The sequence below is a fragment of the Anguilla anguilla genome, chromosome 16, assembly GCF_013347855.1.
Source record: "Anguilla anguilla isolate fAngAng1 chromosome 16, fAngAng1.pri, whole genome shotgun sequence".
Taxonomy (NCBI): Eukaryota; Metazoa; Chordata; class Actinopteri; order Anguilliformes; family Anguillidae; genus Anguilla; species Anguilla anguilla.
Genome location: NC_049216.1, coordinates 4,580,125 through 4,598,240, shown reverse-complemented (window position 1 = coordinate 4,598,240; position 18,116 = coordinate 4,580,125). Strand labels below are relative to the sequence as shown.

General features: G+C 44.7%; 1 protein-coding gene across 3 annotated transcripts in view; it reads right to left on the bottom strand.

Moving 5' to 3' along the window:
• LOC118215172 (cadherin-13-like) overlaps positions 1-15,064 on the bottom strand; it is a 42,586-nt gene extending 27,522 nt beyond the window's left edge. Inside the window, exons 1-8 of one of the 3 annotated variants that reach the window (XM_035395648.1) lie at positions 15,027-15,064; positions 14,536-14,756; positions 9,879-9,972; positions 6,405-6,577; positions 5,042-5,152; positions 3,139-3,144; positions 2,771-2,923; positions 832-976 (exon numbers count right to left, since the gene is read on the bottom strand). In XM_035395648.1, coding sequence (XP_035251539.1) covers positions 832-976; positions 2,771-2,923; positions 3,139-3,144; positions 5,042-5,152; positions 6,405-6,577; positions 9,879-9,972; positions 14,536-14,616 — 763 coding nt within the window. In that variant the 5' untranslated portion in view covers positions 14,617-14,756; positions 15,027-15,064. Of the gene's footprint in view, positions 1-831; positions 977-2,770; positions 2,924-3,138; positions 3,145-5,041; positions 5,153-6,404; positions 6,578-9,878; positions 9,973-14,535; positions 14,981-15,026 lie in introns of those variants that run through there. The other 2 variants (XM_035395647.1, XM_035395649.1) reach the window with 2 other exon arrangements.
• Positions 15,065-18,116: the final 3,052 nt, after the last annotated feature.

Here is an 18,116-nt window from a genome sequence, read left to right as displayed (position 1 = left end):
AAGTGCGCAGTTAAGTGGTATAATGTGCACGAGAGCCTCCTCCTCCCATATGCCATAGGACTTACGTATCAGAGAGGGAAGGAATAACCGGGAGGATGGCCTCAGATGCACTCGGCTGCGCTAAGTACTCAGCGTTTGGGTCGTCGGTTGATTCTATTCATGATTGCTCCTTCAGTCAGACTTCACTTTCTTTCTTCACCGTCTTTCTAAATCACTGGTTCTTAAACTTTTTAGTATCAGGGCTCAAATGAGGGATGTAGCACCTTTCAGGGATCCGTCAAATACACATAGCTAGCACAGGCTAGTGGACGGCAGACTCATTCCGGGACCCACCTCATACAGCCCCGTGACCCGTTTTGGGTCCCGACCCATAGTTTAAAAAACCATGTTTTAAGTGAACAGTTAGAAAAGCCATGACTTGAGCACAGACAGTGCACACAAAGAACATGCAGCTACGGAACTCGACAGAGGCGATAAAACAGGGGCTTTCAAACATTTCTGATCCAGGGACCCCCCCCACCCAGGCTTAAAGGCATACAGGGGACCCACATTATAACTTTAAAAGGGTTATATTAAAAAACATTTATATTTTGAAATATCGTCCCAAATCTATGCATTGTCATTGCATAAGAAGTCTGGCAGGGGACCCCCAGTGGACCCCCATGGGGAGGGGAAGCCTTGTTGAAGGCCCCAGTTCTAAAACAACACAACTGAACAAACAAGTTCCTCTGAGAACATTCTCCCCCAATTGGAGCCAAATATTCTAAAGATGTCATCCATTATTTCTCAACCCTGTGGCTTCCCCTGGTCCAGTAAAACAGTGCCCCCTACCTGCGGGGGAGCCCTCCAGCACCTCTCCTGCGTATCGCGTCTCTGTGAAGACTGGCCTGTTGTCGTTCTGATCGATCAGAGACACGTCCAGTGGGACCGGGCCTTCCAGAACTTTCCCGGCCTGATCCGTCGTAGACACCTGCAACTGCAGAGGGACAGGAGAGAGGAGAGGAGGGGTGGGAGGGGTCAAGGGTCAGCGGGTGTAAAGGTCACACCCCATTGCCTCTGTGGATATGAAACACACCTGTAAGAGTGCCTTTCTGTAGGAGAATGAGACAAAAACAGTGTTTGGCCATTTAACCTTACTTTACTACATTATCCAGACTGGGCCCAGTCCTGTGGACACAGTAATTAAAAGTTGCCAGTCATTTAACAAAAACGTGGTTATTCCTACATTTCCCTTGTCTTTCCTGTACTGTGTTGAGGTGCCGTCAGTCCAGGATCATTCACAGGGTTATGCACACCCCCTTTCTTCAGGATGTTTATACGTGCTGCCACAGCAGGGCATGCTGGGGCATGTCCATATAACGCTCAGGCCTCCACACTCGCAATACTTAACATCGTCACTATCTAGCGCGCAACCCGTTTTCCATTTCCGTTCTCTTCCAGCCTGACCCTCTCCTGGTTGAAGGAGTAAACCAGGAGGCCTAGACGCATGGCCTCTTCCGCCCCATCCACACATTCATTAGCTTTTTGTCGCTCGAACTGTCTGTTTTACCCGCTCGTTTAATACCTCAGGCTAATAATTTGCCCCGCCGCTCCGTTCATTCCCCCTGACAGGTTCCTCATTACCTGCCTACTACCTTTGAGCCCATCATTAGCTACTGACACCAGGCTAGCCAGTGGAGGAGCGGGTTCCGCTTCACATGCGGGTTGTCCTGAGGATTGTTTAATTTTATTTTTTTGTCATTTTCTCCCCAATTTAGTCGTTATACCAATTCCCCGTGTGTATCACGCTGTCCTCTGTTGGTCTGGGGAGGGTGTAGACTACCACATGCCAGCCTCCGATACACGTGGAGTCGCCAGCCTCTTCTTTTCACCTGACAGCGAGGAGTTTCACTGGGAGAGGTCGCACGGTTCACGCTATCTCCCCCAGATCCCCTCCCTGCTGAACAGGTGCCCCGACCAACCAGTAGGATTCACTAATGTAACGATCAGGATCCATACCCTCACCATACACCGGCTTCCCACCCGCGAACGCAGCCAGTTGTGTTCGTAGGAACGTCTGACCAAGCCGGAAGCACCGCTGTCGGGGATTGAACCCGGGTCTCTACGGTGGTAGGCGAGTGCTTATGCCTCTACACTACCCAGACGGCCCATCCTGAGTATTTTTTCCACTATTTTTTTTAGTCTTTTTTTTTTTCTTCTTCTCACTGAGCTCTAAGTTTTAACCTCACTTGCTGGATTTTGGGGGATTCGGGCTCAGTGTTTCCTATTCAATGTTTTTCTATAAAGCATCGCTGGGACAGAGTCTTTGTAAAAAGTGATATGCGGGTAAAATTAAGTGAATATTCGCAGCTAACCGGACTCAAGGTCCTGTATAAACCTTCTGAAGCACACACACACACACGCACACACACACATTCTGGTCAGGTCTTATGTTGGTGTAGTACACTATAGAGCAGGTGAGTTATGATTTTGCCATAGTTCTTCAGCCCTGGCATAATCACGTCATGCCATGCTGAAAACAGAAAATAAGCCAAGGCAACCCAACAAAACAGGGATTGCCTGAATACAAATACTGTGGCTAATCTGACAACACTTTGATCCACCCTTCTTTTTCAGTAAAACCGAAAAAGATAAAAGTGGAGTCCAGACTCTACCTACCACGGGTGTGGCATTACCTAACCTGGTAGAAGGGTTGTGTCAGTACCTCACCTGGTGGTAGAAGGGGTGTGTCAGTACCCCCCCTGGTAGAGAAGGTGTGTCAGTAACTCACCTGGTAGAAGGCGATGTCCTCTCTGTCCAGGGCGCGGTTCACAGTGACTTCGCCGGTCAGCTGGTCTATGCTGAACGCGCCCTTGGGGTCCTGATCTGCCCCCCGCCCCGTCAGCCGGAAGATGTGGCTGCCCTGCTCGTCAGCCGAAATCACCTGCGCACCCGCATCAGGAAGGGTTAAGCCGGATACGGCAATCACATGATCCCCTTGACGATTACACAAGCAATTGAACGAGTCTGATAATGGATTGGCTGAAAGGCTGTATCCTGGACAATGAATTGACTTCAAGGCTATCTGCTGGGTAATGGCCAGACGGAAAGAGGCTGTTAGGGAATGGATTGATGGAAAAATCTTGGGCAGGTACTCACATGTGACTGGCGAACACACCAGTTCCCAGCAGCATCCCAGATGGCATGTGAGAGAGATCAAGAATAAACACACATTACCCACACACACACATACACCCACACACACACACACAAGTACGCACACATGCATGTCCGCACACGCACACACACACACGTACGTACGCGTGCCCGCACACACACGCAGGCGCACACACACATGCACGCACACACACGCATGCATGCGTGCCCGCACATACACACGTGCATGCACACGCAAACATACACACACACACACACACACAAAAACATGCACACACAGAGTAGACTGGGCCAGCCGATGACAGGCAAGTATAATTTATGAATTACATCCAGCAGTCACTTATCTGAGTGCTGGCCAGCAGCTTGGCTAGAGAGCAGTGGCTTTTTAAATAAACGAAAGCAGCTACTAAACAGTTCTCATTCCCAGTGACGGAAAAATGTGCAATTCTTTACATCCTTGAGTCCAGCCCACTGTGAAGTGCCGCGTATCTCCACCATCACCACACTCTGCTTTGAATGTAGCTGGATCAAATTTATCTGAACAAAGTGTGAAAAACCAAATTAAAACGGAGACATACAGCCTGTAGAATCTGACAGCGCCTGAATCAAACTGCATCCTTCGTCTGACGCACTGTCTACCCCTCTAAATCTCTCTTCCCTTGAACACAGATCTTTCTGTTCCTGTCATCTTTCATTCTGGTTATTTTTTTGTGTTGTGTTTTTTTTTTTTTTTTTTTGGCTGCTGGCAATTTTTGTGGCTTTGTGTGGATGATTGCCACAGACAGATCTGTGATATTAGAGTTGTCATTAATAGGCCTATAAGGAGAGTTAATCCTCAGCAGGCAACACTGGTGTGACTCCAAATGCCAGAGGAGGGAGGCGTCATACAGCCCCTCACATGTCAAATATTTGACATATTATCCAGTTACACAGCAGTTAAGCTGGTACCATAAACACCTTACCTGAAGCTGTTCATGGTAAGACTGGCTGTTAAATGAAGTGGTTCATGGTACATTACTGACTAATTGAAGCTGCTTAGGGTACGGTTGGTTATTACTTGAAACTTTAAGGAGTAAGGCTGGTTATTATTTGTAGCTGTTTAGAGTACGGTTGCATATTATTTGGAGCTGTTTAGAGTAAGGTTGTTTATTATGTGGCACTGTTTAGAGTAGGGTTGGTTATTATTTGAAACTGTTTAGTGTAAGGTTGGCTATTCACTGAAACTGTTTTGCGTAAGGTTGGTTATTATTTGAAGCTGATCGGGTTAGGTTGGTTTTTGTTTTTTTACTGAGTAAGGTTGGTTAATTGAAACTGCTTAGAGTAAGGCTGGCTATTCACTGAAACTGTTTTGCGTAAGGTTGGTTATTATTTGAAGCTGATCGGGTTAGGTTGGTTATTTTTTTTAACTGAGTAAGGTTGGTTAATTGAAACTGTTTAGAGTATGGTTGGCTATTCGTTGAAGCTGTTTAAGGTAAGGATAGTTATTAAATTGAAACTTTTTCGGACAAGGTTGGTTATTAGTACTGTTATTAGTACGGTTATTAGTACTGGTTCAGTACTTTGCTCAAGAATCCCAGGACTGAATAACTATCCAACTTCACTTGGCAGAACTCCAAAGGTAAATAAGCTGCTGCACACGGGACAGCGTTTTCGAACAGGAACCCTGCCGGAGGGATACATCTCATTATGACCATCCAGGTGTGATTAGGTTAATTGATCTGCTAAATACACACACACACGTGCGTGTGCAAGCGCGCAGACACACACATACACACATGCACACAGTGCATATCCCCATCCAATCACATTAGTGTGTAGAGTCGGTTTCTGGGACAGGTAAGCACAGGTAGGACCTGGGGGCCGTACCTGGACAGACAAGCCTTACCTTGCCGATAACACGGGGGAACGGGGCCCGCTGGTTCTCAGGGACAAACATTGGGGGCACCAGCAGCGCCCTCCTCCTCCTCCTGTAGCCTGGGCCCAAAGCCAGAACCTGCTGCACAGAGACACAGAGCAGACAGGAATCACACACTGTCTTATGTAATAACACGAGCATGTACTCTAAACACACACACACACACACACATACACATAAAAACACACACACACACATACACACCTATGCACATGAACACACACATACACACATACAAACTTTAACACACACACACATACACACACATGTTGTCTTACACAATAAACATACATGCACATGAGCACACACATACATACACACACACATAAACTTAAAAACACACACACATACACACACATGCTGTATTATACAGCATGGGGCGACATAGCTCAGGACGTAAGAACGGTTGTCTGGCAGTTGGAGGGTTGCCGGTTCGATCCCCGCCCTGGGTGTGTCGAAGTGTCCCTGAGCGAGACACCTAACCCCTAACTGCTCTGGTGAGTGAGAGGCATCAATTGTAAAGCACTTTGGATAAAAGCGCTATATAAATGCAGTCCGTTTACCATTTACCATATACAATAAACATACATGTACACGTACTCTAAACATATAAACATTAACACATACACATACACTATTTTATATAAAAACATGCACATGTACTCTAAACACACACACACACACATAAACACACACACATATAAACATTAACACATACACATACACTATTTTATTTATTAACATGCACATGTACTCTAAACACACACACAAACACACACACACACACATATAAACATTAACACATACACATACCCTATTTTATATAATAATATGCACATGTACTCTAAACACACACACACATAAACACACATACACATATAAACATTAACACATACACTATTTTATATAATAACATGCACATGTACTCCAAACACACACACATAAACTCAGACACAAACACACACTCATACACACACACGCTGGCTTATACAATAAACATACATGCACATGTACTCTAAACACAGACACACACACATGCACATAAACACACAGACACATACACACAAACATAGACACATACACACACATACACATAAACACACACACACACACACAGACATACACATATACACACATAAACACACAAACATAGACACATGGACACACATACACATAAACACAGACACATACACACACACACACACACACAAACATAAACACACACACAGTCAGTCACGCTCCCTCGAATACCGACACTGTCACACTCTTTTTGTCACACTCGTTTCGCTTGGACGTGTCACTACTGGAAGTGCTGGAAACTCACCCTACTCACCCTGAGTGTTTGTGAGGACGTGGGCGGGGCTTTGATGATGGTGACCTCTGCGATGTCATCAGTACGAGCCACCTCCCCGTGGATATTTGAGAGCGCCCTCTCGCCCCTTCTCGGGGTCGGCCTGCCCTCCCCTTCCACCGGGACATCCGGCTGTGACCCCTCGAACCTCATACCTTGTCCCACACACAGAAGACACCACAAGACCTGGCCTGAACTGATTGGATGGACAGATGATTGACATGAGGATGGGCTCCCCTACTGAGTCTGCTTCCTTCCAAGGTTTCTTCCTACATTCCACTCTGGAGATCTTCCTTGTCGCTGTCACCTCTGCCTCGCTCTTTGGGGGTTCAGGCCTGGCTATATTGTGAAGCCCATTGCAACAAATCCTTTGTACAATGTGCTGCATAAATGAAATTGGATTGATTGACTAGTCGATTGAAAATCACACCTTCACCCCTAAACATTGACAGCAGAAGATCGAACGCACAAATAATATAACAACACCCATAACCTGCCTTTGGCACACTGTCAGACATGCTCACACACACACACACACTCACTCGTGCCGTGAACACTCACACACGGCCTGAGCAGAAAGACTGTGTTTCATCAGTAAACATCAGAGACATATTCTGACTCATTTCATTTCAGAAATCGCGGCTGCATCCCAGCATTTGCACGCCAAAAAAAAAAAGAAAGAATAGAACAATACACCTGTGCCACTCGCCATGACTACAGTAGCTAAGAATAGCAAAATTCCACCGCAAGATGAATAAATAAAATCATTTCAGTCGGGGCAATGCAAAATGCATTCCGTTCAGCTGATCACGACATTGCCTGGTTGGTGTGAACAGTCCGATGGGTTGCCTGGTATTTTATATTAAAGGGAGATGTTATCAGTACCTGCTGTGGGAAGGGACATAACACATAATGCAGTCTGCACGTCTGTCCAGGTCATGTGATCAAACAAACTTGGCGTAGAAGAGCCTTCGCTGTTCCTTTCAGAGCTGTCGCCGTTCGATTGCCGCGGTGACAGCAAACTGCTTTTCCGTGCTGCGTTCAGAGCAAATTCATCACAGCAGACACCACATTTCACAGACGAACATGCTATGACCACCTGCGACCTGGCAGGAAGACTGTTTAAGTGTTTTAATTTTTTACCGTGATACAAGTTACACAAGTTGACAAAAACCGCGTTACCGTGAAAATATTTGTGAAAATATTATTTTTGGCCGAGAAGCCGATACGTGTGGGTGTGCTGCTAACTTTGTGATGTCTAATGTGACCCATATGATAAAGGTTTTTCAGCTCTCGAGAAGGAAGAGTTTTCTCTGATTTATTTTGTGTTTTTTTCTGGATATTATTTCTTTATATGACCCTCGAGGCGTAGGTGTCAGCATAGTACAATATATGGTCCTTGAGCTCTCAGACCAGTCTCTTATCCCCTACAGGGAACAAAAAAAAAATTACCGGGTCTTGGGAGGACAATAACTGCAGATACGCCAAATGATTTAGGTGCATTTGTTACAAGTGAACAGAAATTGTGACTGATGACTCTGGAGCCAGATGGCAAGGCTCAGACTCATCAGTATCACTGACTACACCTGTCAGTTAGACCCCTTGCCGAAATTTGCAAACACGTTCGGCACACTGTGCCCAAATGCGATTTTAATGCCGTTTTTAACTTCGACGTACCCAGTTCAGTCGGTGGTGACTAATTACCTCGTTGAAATTCAAAATCCGCCCTTTGAAAGGGCTTTTAACAAATACATGCACGAGTGACACATCCAGCCCTTTTTTTTATAAACAATATACAAGTGGAATATAAATTAATGGGAAACGCGGTAATATACATTATTTGCATTCTAATGAGCGCGTTTGATAGACAGTCTAAGTCTTTTGCACTAAGCGCCCCTGAACTTTGGAGATCTGTGGAGATAGCTGCACGACCACCAGAAAAGTGGATGGGTCACATAAAGAAACTCGGGATGATCCTGCTTTATAGAATTATGTTATTTGTCTCTGGTTTTTCATTGAGACAAGTATGTGGTTGATGTGAAGATGTGTTCTGGAGATTCATTGGTTGCTTGGGGTTGGTAGGCTGTGCAATGTGAAGGCTGTGTTAAGGTTGCACCTGCTTTGGCAGATGTCAGAGAATCCTTCTGTCTCCCAAAGATGGGGAGGCCTTCAGCACCATGGACAGCAGCGGGCTAACCTGCAAGGGCGCACAGCTGAGGGTGATTGGTAATCTTTCTCAGCAATGTTGCCTGTTTAAAGGCTTTGACTGTTGCACTGTTGTACCTTTGGGGAAAGACCTGCCTGGACACAAGACCCCTTCACTATGGGACCAGGATTTCCCACATTTGGGTATATTTTCTGTCGTTTTGGTTCATTACCACTTGAAGAAAAATTAATTGCCCAATGGCCAACTTCCAAATCTTCCTGATTGAGAGTGTCAATTATCCAATAACAACCCAGCACAGTAACTATGTGCAGCACCAAGCTCCACAGACCTAACTGGCTGCTTATCTGTCCATCTGTCTGGCTGCCTGCCTGTGCCGTCTGTCTGTCTTCCTCTCACTTTCTCTCTCTCTCTGTCCATATGTCCTTCTGATCAATTTCTTTTGTTCTCCCTTTATCTGTCTGCCTGTGTCATCTGTCTGTCTTCCTCTCTCTCTCTCTCCCTCCCTCGCTGTCCATCTGTCCATCTGTCTTCGGATCAATTTCTGTTGTTCTCCCTTTATCTGTCTGGTGCGAGTGAAGGAAGACAGACAGAGCCGTACATTGGTATGCATTAAACATGAACAAAGCTGAAAGTAGTTTGCAGGAGTGTTCGCTGGAGAAACAGAGGGGTTAAAGTGGAGTGACAGTGGATTTACTGTGCAGCAGACCTGCAATGTGCGATGGTATTTTGCAGATTCAGATTGAGTAGGCTGGAGAGATGAATTTGCACACTTTTGCTGCTGTCATTCCAATTATTCCAGTCTCAGATCATAACTTCCAAAAATAGGGCTAGCCCAAAAAAATTAGGCAGCTCCCATCTTTGGTACAATTCCTGTAAGCTAGACGCAGATTTTTCTTGGTTTTTAGTAAATACAGAAGTGGTTTATTCTGGATTGTGGTGGTTCTGCTTGTATCTTACTCCCCACGAGGCAAAAAGCGAAACAGCAACTTCACTCAGTTTAGACTCCTGTTACTGACCATTTCTGGTTAATAGAAAGGAGCTCAACACAGTGCCATCTGTGTGTGTGTGTATGTGTGTGTGCGGGTGTGTGAGAGAGAGAGAGTGAGACAGAGAGAGAGGGGGGAAAGAGAAAGACAGGAGGGAGATATGGAGGGAGAAAGAGGGGGGACGAGAGAGAGAGAGAAGAGAGATAAAGAGAGCGAGTGAGATATGAAGAAATGAAGAAATAGAGAAAGAGAAAGAAAGAACAAGAGAGAGAGAGGAGAAACAGTACAGGACAATTGACTCACCTTGATGAGAAGGCACCTCCCCCAGAGGCCCATCGTGCTGCACCGCAGGACGGCAGTCTGCCTCAGCCTGGCCCCGGGCCCCACCGTGGAGCACCTGCAGAGGAGAAGGGGAGGAGTACAGCATCTGGCTCCCCGCATCGCACCTCCCGTACCGATCCGGTCGCGCTGCGAAAACGAACGTCGCGACTCGCCTCCATTTCGATCGGCTCCGAATGTCTGGTGCTGGCACGCTGGCGCTCTCACAAGACCCACCTCAAGTTGCGTTTCAACATCATTTTCAAAAGGTGAAAACTAGGCTAATCCGAAACGCACAAAGCCTCTCAGTGAAATACGCTGGAACGCAAGACCTACAAACCTTTGTTGTGCAGGTAAATGACAGACCGCTCTAACCAAACGGATTCAGTCCGGTTACTCTATACAAGTTATATTTTTCACGCAGATTGTAAAAGTAATGAACGTACACACGAACGCACACACGTGGATATACGCGCATAAACACACCTACACACAGATGTCTCTCTCATACACACAAACGTACACACCTGTGCTCACCTATTCCTCACACACAAACACACAATGTCTCTCTCATACACACAAACGTACACACCTGTGCTCACCTATTCCTCACACACAAACACACAATGTCTCTCTCATACACACAATAACAAAGAAACTATGAGTCCCTATCTGGGAATATTAACGCTTTAGAGTAAATGTGTACCACAGGCCTTAAAGCACAAGGCAACATCCACAGAGAAGGAGTGTATGTTTGAAATGTGCATATTTAAAAGAAGCTTCCAGAATATTCACACTGTCTGGACACCAATTCCCCCCCACAGCTCACAGGGATCAGAACTGATCACCCATTAATTACTGCTTTCCACAAAATGTGTTTCTTTTTTCACCATTATACCCATTGCTTGTAATGAATATATTACATGTTGTTTAAAATTTACGTTACAGTTAAATAATGGCAACGTGAGGGCGGCATGTCGCCTTACAGCCAGAAGGGCATGGGTTCGAATCCCGGCTGGGGCCTTTCTGCGTGTCTCGAGGGTTCCGCTTGGGTTTCCTCCCACAGTCCAAAGACACTCAGGTCAGGCTAACTGGAGACTCTAAACTGCCTGTAGGTTAGGTACAGCCCTGCGATGAGACCCGCCCAGGGTGTATTCCTGCCTCTCGCCCAATGCATGCTGGGATAGGCTTCAGGCCCCCTGCAACCCTGACCAGGAACAAGCCATATTAGATAACAGACGGACGGTAATACGGGTAACGTGAGTGAGACACTGAGAATAGTTTTAAGGAGCACTGCAGCAGTTAAAGGCTCCCGTACTTATTATAGACTGAATCTCATTCTCTCCTTCTCTCATCTCATCCCCACTAAACACGCCTGCCTGCCGCTGAGTACTGAACACGTGAAAGCCCAGATACCAGCGAAGAGCTGTCGCGCTGGTGACGAAGTCAGTGAAGTCATTTCAACCGGGCCGAGCCAGCACCAGCAACTCGGAGCTGACAGACTGAGACTTTCTAAACAAGGATGTTGCCGACGTCGTCAATAGTTTGAGGGCAGCTGTTTGATAAATATTTTTCACAAAAGGTCAGTAAAAACAAAAAAAAAATAGTGTAAGGACAGTCTTTTTATGGATATTTTTCAGAAGAAGTCAGTAAAATCGCCGACGGCTGGGTTTGCAGGGAAGCACGAATATGTTGATTGACAAATGACAGCGGAGTTGGGTATTTTATAGTCGCAGCAGGACACGTCCTGCTTATCGCCGAGTCCTGTGTCAAACGCTGAAACGTTTTCTGGGCATCGCAGGCCAGCACTCACCCTGGGGGTTTCACTGCAGACTGGCTGCTCTCCTAATCAGCCACAGCATCCACTGTACCTGTGCTATTCCTCGTATCAGCCTCAGCTGTGATAATTGGTTGTCTTAGATCTTACTCCCCGCATCAGGCACAGTTGTGACATTCTCTGCCTCAGAATAATACCAAGATCTCTCGTACTGTTTAAAGCGGGAACTCGTAGGTGTTGCCATTTTTTTCTTTGGCATCTCTAAAAAGTTACATTTGAGTAGGAAATAATCCTTCAATTCAAATTTGTAATTCCTAATGCAATCGATGCCAGCAACAACGGGGCGACGCAGAGACCTTTTCAGGGGCAAGTGTTTAAAGTGAGATAAGGGCACATCAAGTTACTGTACACAATATATATGTTAACCACAATGAAAGAACGAAAATGAATGGCAGACCACAATAATAAGATGAATAGAATTTTTTTTGTATCAAATCAAAGGGGCACACTGGACACCTGGGGCAAAGGAGGCAGGTGCTTGCGCACCAGAGGTAAATAAAGGTTAAATTTAAAAAAATAAATACATTTAAATATTCGCTGACAGGCAGACATTGGCATTGCGAGGCGGGGCAAAGCAGGTAATAATTCAGATTTTTATTATGATAATTGTGAATTTATTTGTGATTATGTTCACAGTTGTGACTGATTGAATATTATCATCATTGCCCTCATGGGAAACCAGGCCTGTCTAAAGACATAAACTGGGTCTTATCACGGCTTTTAATTAGGTACGATTATCACAATACGTTAGAGTGTGAGACAGAGTGTGGATGTGTGTACAATATGTGTTAATATTTTATGTATCTCACATGTGATGTGTGTGTTTGCGTGTGTTGCTTTTTTTTGGGGGGGGGGGGGGCGGGGGGCGGTGGAATAGATTAAACAAGCTGGAAACAACACGTGCTCTTTATTCCACATCATCCCCGATTCCCCGTCATCAAGTTATCAATACTTTTCACACAGTCTTTATAAACGTAGGGATCACGTGGTACATGTGTTTTCAGTGAAAATAAATGTCACTTTGCTGCATACAATCTCTGTACATCAGAAGCCATCCCATGAAGAGTATGCCCATATATGGCAAATAGCAGACACTTAGCCGGGGACTCCGCGGTGCACAGTGGGGTAGGTTTAAACCTTGGTTACCCTGCAGATATGACTCTCCAAATTGTAAATAAATAAATAAATAAATAATCTGTCTGGCCAAGATTTGGCAACGTTGTGACAATTATTTATAGTTTATAGTCACTTTTCCGGAACGACGATAGCTCCACTGTAAATTTTATCAGTCATGACCGAATATGATGAAGGAAGTGTTCCAAGACACAGTGTCACGTGGAGCGGGGAATCGGGGCCCAAAATTGTACGTGCATGTGTGCGTGTATATTTTGGTGGGTCGTTTGAGTTTGTGTGAGTGTTTTCCATCTGCTGGATGAACTTAATATAGTCTCACCCGTTTGTTTCCTATGGAGGACTAAATGGAAATAAAACGCCTAAAATTTAATGAAAGTGGTGATTATTACTTGTATTTTTTCAGAAGCCTCGTGAGGGTTAAGTACAGTCAGTGCACTGCAGCGGTCATGGTTGGTAACACCTGTTGGATGTAGTCCTATGAGGAGAACAACTCCGTTTCGATTTTATCGTTTTGATAGCTGCAGGAGGAGAAGTAGCCTACTACTTTCACGTAGCCTACGTCATAATTCAATAACCCTGTGGACGTGTTTTTGGCGATGAAATTGGTGAAACGCCTTCTAGACGTTCAGGTGAAAACCAGGCTATATACATGGTTGAAAAGTGAACGTTTTCTAGCTGACTAGGACTAGGGGGAAATGGAGCTATATTTTGGTCCGTTAATATCAAAATCTAATCGGTTTATATCAAAACGTCTCTCAACCTTGATTTGCACCTCTTTAGACGTTCTCTCAAAAGAAATAATTTAAACCGTCCGTCACCACATGATAGTTATGCTCTGACTGAGAAAGGCAAATGTTTCTTGTTATCGCTATTCCTATAGAGATCACTACTGTGCTGTTTCAAACAGCTTTATCTACTCCGAGAAACCGACTCGGTGACAGAATGCATAAATAAAATCTATATAACTGTATTTATAATTACGCATTTAACAAAAACGTTGGCAATTAGAGAACGGGCTTTTATGCATTTACTGTAAGAGCGCGCTCAAATACTATTGGCAATGTGAAACCCGCGCTCGAGCTCGTTTATTTCCCCAGACACGGTTAAACCTCAGGAACGGGGATCAAAAACACGAGAAACTCGTTAGGTTCTGGGGCACAATTCGGCACAGATTTAGAAATACACCCGTCCAAACAAAGGATTTTACATTCACGCAGCCACAACGCCTTAAAGACAACTAGCCTTCGCAATCAACATCAGCATTTAGCCTCATAATTACATTTCTGGTAGACTATATAAGTCTGAACTCTAAAAAATATTTTATATGTATACCACCTCCAAAAAATGCCCTTGCGGGAAACAAATATATACGCCGATATATACGCTGCTACCGTGTAAGATAAATACAGAGACGTCTTACGTGTGTTCTTTTAGATTTTACATTTGCCTTACATTCACACTGCACAAAAAAATTGTTCATGACTTTTACAATTAAGGTCTCAAAATAACAAATGTAAGATGTTCAGAAACGCCTTACATTTATTATTTTAGATTTTATATTTTCATTACCTTACACCGCACACAAATAGTTTATGACTTTGACAATTAAGGTCTCAACAGAAGACTTTTGAGAGACGATAGAACTTAGACTGCAGCAGAAAAAGCACTCACGTTTATCTGAGAGACTAGGAGAGCCACAAAAACGCGGGTTCCTAACGTCGGGGACACGAGGGCGCAGATTCCCAACGCCATGGTCTCAGTTCTTCGGGAATAAAATTCAAAACGAACTTCAGGTTTAAACAGATCTGTTCATAATTCCAGACTCGATATGCCAGCTCGTGCGTAAACTGTTGCCTCCAGATGTCAATTTCCAAATACAGCTGCAGCCGCATCTGCAACGGATTGGATAGAAGCGCCGAGACCGCAACCAATGGATTTACAGGAGATTTCGCCAACCACTGGGACCTGGAACATTTGTATCACTTTATTAACCATATTTGATGTTTTCTTTTCTGTGATTATTTAACAATCTACTCAGAATGTAAAGGGGAATGGCTTACAGAGGTGGAATTAGTATTATTATATCGTTGATTCATTTTAGTCAGAAATTCGTCTCGTTTAATGATTTGCACCTTTCAACGGTGAACAACAGACTGTCTTACCTAGTTTTCCATTACGCATTAATGTGCCATTCTCGCAGTTTACTCACGCTTGTGAGGTAATGACTGTCGCAATGGCTTGTCATTGGGGGCTAGCTACTCTAATGGAGCCGTTTGGAGCACCTTGTTTTAGTTTTACCCAACTCGTCACATTTGAAGATGTTCTATGTTGAGGTGATGTAGCTTTGAATAAGCACCCTTTATCAAACCAGTCGGAGCCTGAACACGTTAAATAGGGAGTACACGAGAGGAGGCAGTATGTAAGGGAGAGCACACAGCAATCCAACTCGGGTAATAACGTCTGACTGCAGCTATACATTTACACTGCGGAAGTTCATTCATTTGCAGCCAAAAGAACTGCCCTTTGAGGAGTTTCCGCGTCTGCGCAAGAATGTCTGGATTGAGGTGCCGCTGTGATTTATCTATAAATCGTTTAAAATGCGCTGTAAATGACTTTTTCGTGTTAATGAGGATGTGCGCGTGAGATGAAGCACGCGTATCTTGGACTAAGTTCACATAAAATCTAATAGATTACAGCCTGTTATTATATTGGTGCACTGTATGCCGTACTTATTTCTTAAAGTTGCTTAAAGAAGCAAGTTCTTAAAGAATTCAGCATTTTTTTCACACTTTATTACATGAAGTCAACAATTTGGATAATTGACCCAGATACTGCTCAGTCTTAAAAAAAAACTCCAGAGCACCCTTGGCACAGGTATAGTTACATTTACGGTTTCTGTTAAAGCTGAATGAGTTTGACTGTGGGGAAGCGACCTGCCTGTAAAGCTCCTCTGTGTGGACTGAAGGGACATGATGATGGCATTTCACCAAGGCAGAGAACCCCACCCTCACCCCTATCCCACCCTCCAACCTTCCCCACCAATTAAATAACCCCACCCTCACACCTCCACCATCCGTGAGTCGTTAGCACTCTCAAAATGCCCCTCACGCGAGCCTGCCCACCTGTAAATTTGAGCCCATACAAGCCCACTGAAATCTGCCCCACCAGCAAGCTTACCCCACCCATAGTGATGGGACTGTGAGGGTTTATTAAACCAAACAGGGGCGGGGATCTTTTTTTTAGCCAATCATTGGCTCGAACATTGATCGGTTCAGACATGTCAGTGATTGATAGCTCATTGTAGCTCCTCCTAGTACTAGGCTTGTGAAAGCTCCCATTCCTATACAATCCCTCGTCAGATCCTCAGCTTCCTGTGAGCTTAAACCAGCTTTCAGTTGGCTCCAGCATATCTGCTCCAGCATATCTGTGACCTTATATATCAGTATAAGAACAGCTCTGCTTAGCACAGAAGCTCCGGCCATAAAGACAAATAAATAGAAATTCCCCTGGTGAGCCCTTTTGTCTCTATGCTCACTTTTCAAAAACAGAGTGCCTTAGAAACTTAAGCAACTGGAGCAACAAAGTCAGAGTTAATGTTTTTAATCAGGCGTCCCCTTATCTGGAGCACATATTAATACAAAATAATCAGCTTAATAGTTTTTTTTTTTTTTTTTAATATGATCAGTGGCAGTCCTGAAGCTTTTACTATCTCTCAGGCTCTTTCCCTGCATTATAAAGCCCCTGTGTGGCTACCTTTTGCACTGAGACGGATGCACATACTTTATCATTGAAGAATATTGGGATCTTTGATAATGAAGGCACAGCAGTTGAGAGCACTATCCTGAAAGCAATAAGACACAGATATAGCCGGTAATAAAATAGTGTCACACCATGCACAGAAAAAAAACAAGCAACACCAAATATTACACAGTGATACAAGTGCACAGTTGTGACTGTGGGAAATATTATGCAACCAGAAGGCACTGACCCCAAGGCATTTTACGTTATTAGCATTTTGATTTCTCAGTACCGCCAAAGAAGGGTTATAAATGGAAAAATCTACCAGTAGTAGGCATGGTGGCAAAAACATACACGCTAATACAATTCAGAAAGATACGGATACAGATATAGGTATGAGAGACAGATCAGTCCATTCAGACCCCAGACTGTATGGAGCCAGGGCAACAGTGTGAGAGATTGACAGCGCATGTCACTAAGGAAGCAGGAAGTTTGAGGTAATAGTGCTGTGGAAAGCCCTATATACCAACAATGAGTGGCCATATATGGAACGTAGGCTTATCCCATTTAATGGGCATTTGGCATTGAACGCTTTCAGGAAATGAATGGACCCATTTCAATTATCTGCTGAAGCAAGCAGTAATCATTCTTATAATTCTAATTGAAGGTTTAAACTGTGAGTAACTTATGAAATATAGTTGTTGGGGGGAGGGGGGGGGGGCTATTTAGATGGCAAGCAAACCCAAAACATAGCAAGTCTGCAAACCAGTGAGTCCACACTAATCTGTTTCAGTTTGACGGTCAATGTAGACTCCCTCCATCATCTACCTCAGATATTGGCTGAACCTATTTGGCAACAGGTGTCTAAAGCCTTTAACTGATTCAGGATGTAGTGCAGTTTACAGAAAGCCTGGCTGAGCATTGAATACCTCCATAGATCACTAGATTTCTGGGCTTTGAAAACTGTAAATGTAAATATAAACGATACTTTTATTACACAGAAGGATCACTGACTCTTTTGGGTCGGCCCGCAAGCACCCGCAGTATCACTTCCCAGGAGGCCCATATGAGACTGTGCCTGAATTCTTGATTATCGCAGGGTGGAGGGTGTTCTCTTGGGGCAACGGAACCTGCCTCTTAAACTGCCAGCAGCATCTGTCCGTGGTGCTGAAGTGGCAGAGGAACGGTGGTGGCCGCTCGCTGTCCGTGGTGCTGAAACAGCGAGAGGATTCACGATCCCTTCATGTCGGGAGTCGTTTCCCGGGACTGATCTGCACACCCTCTCTGTGCCTCACGCAGTGTTTTACTCACCTTCCAGTGTGGAGCCAGTATTTGCCCCAGAGTCTAGCACTTACTGTACCTCTGACAGCAGATCAGTACATGTTATTGAAGATCGGAGGGGAAACAGCGTCGGAGGAAAAGCTGATTTAATGCAGACCGACTAAGATGAAGAGAGTAAGAGATAAGCAGGCGATCCTTGGCTTTGAGTGGCGGTCTCACGAGCACACAGACAG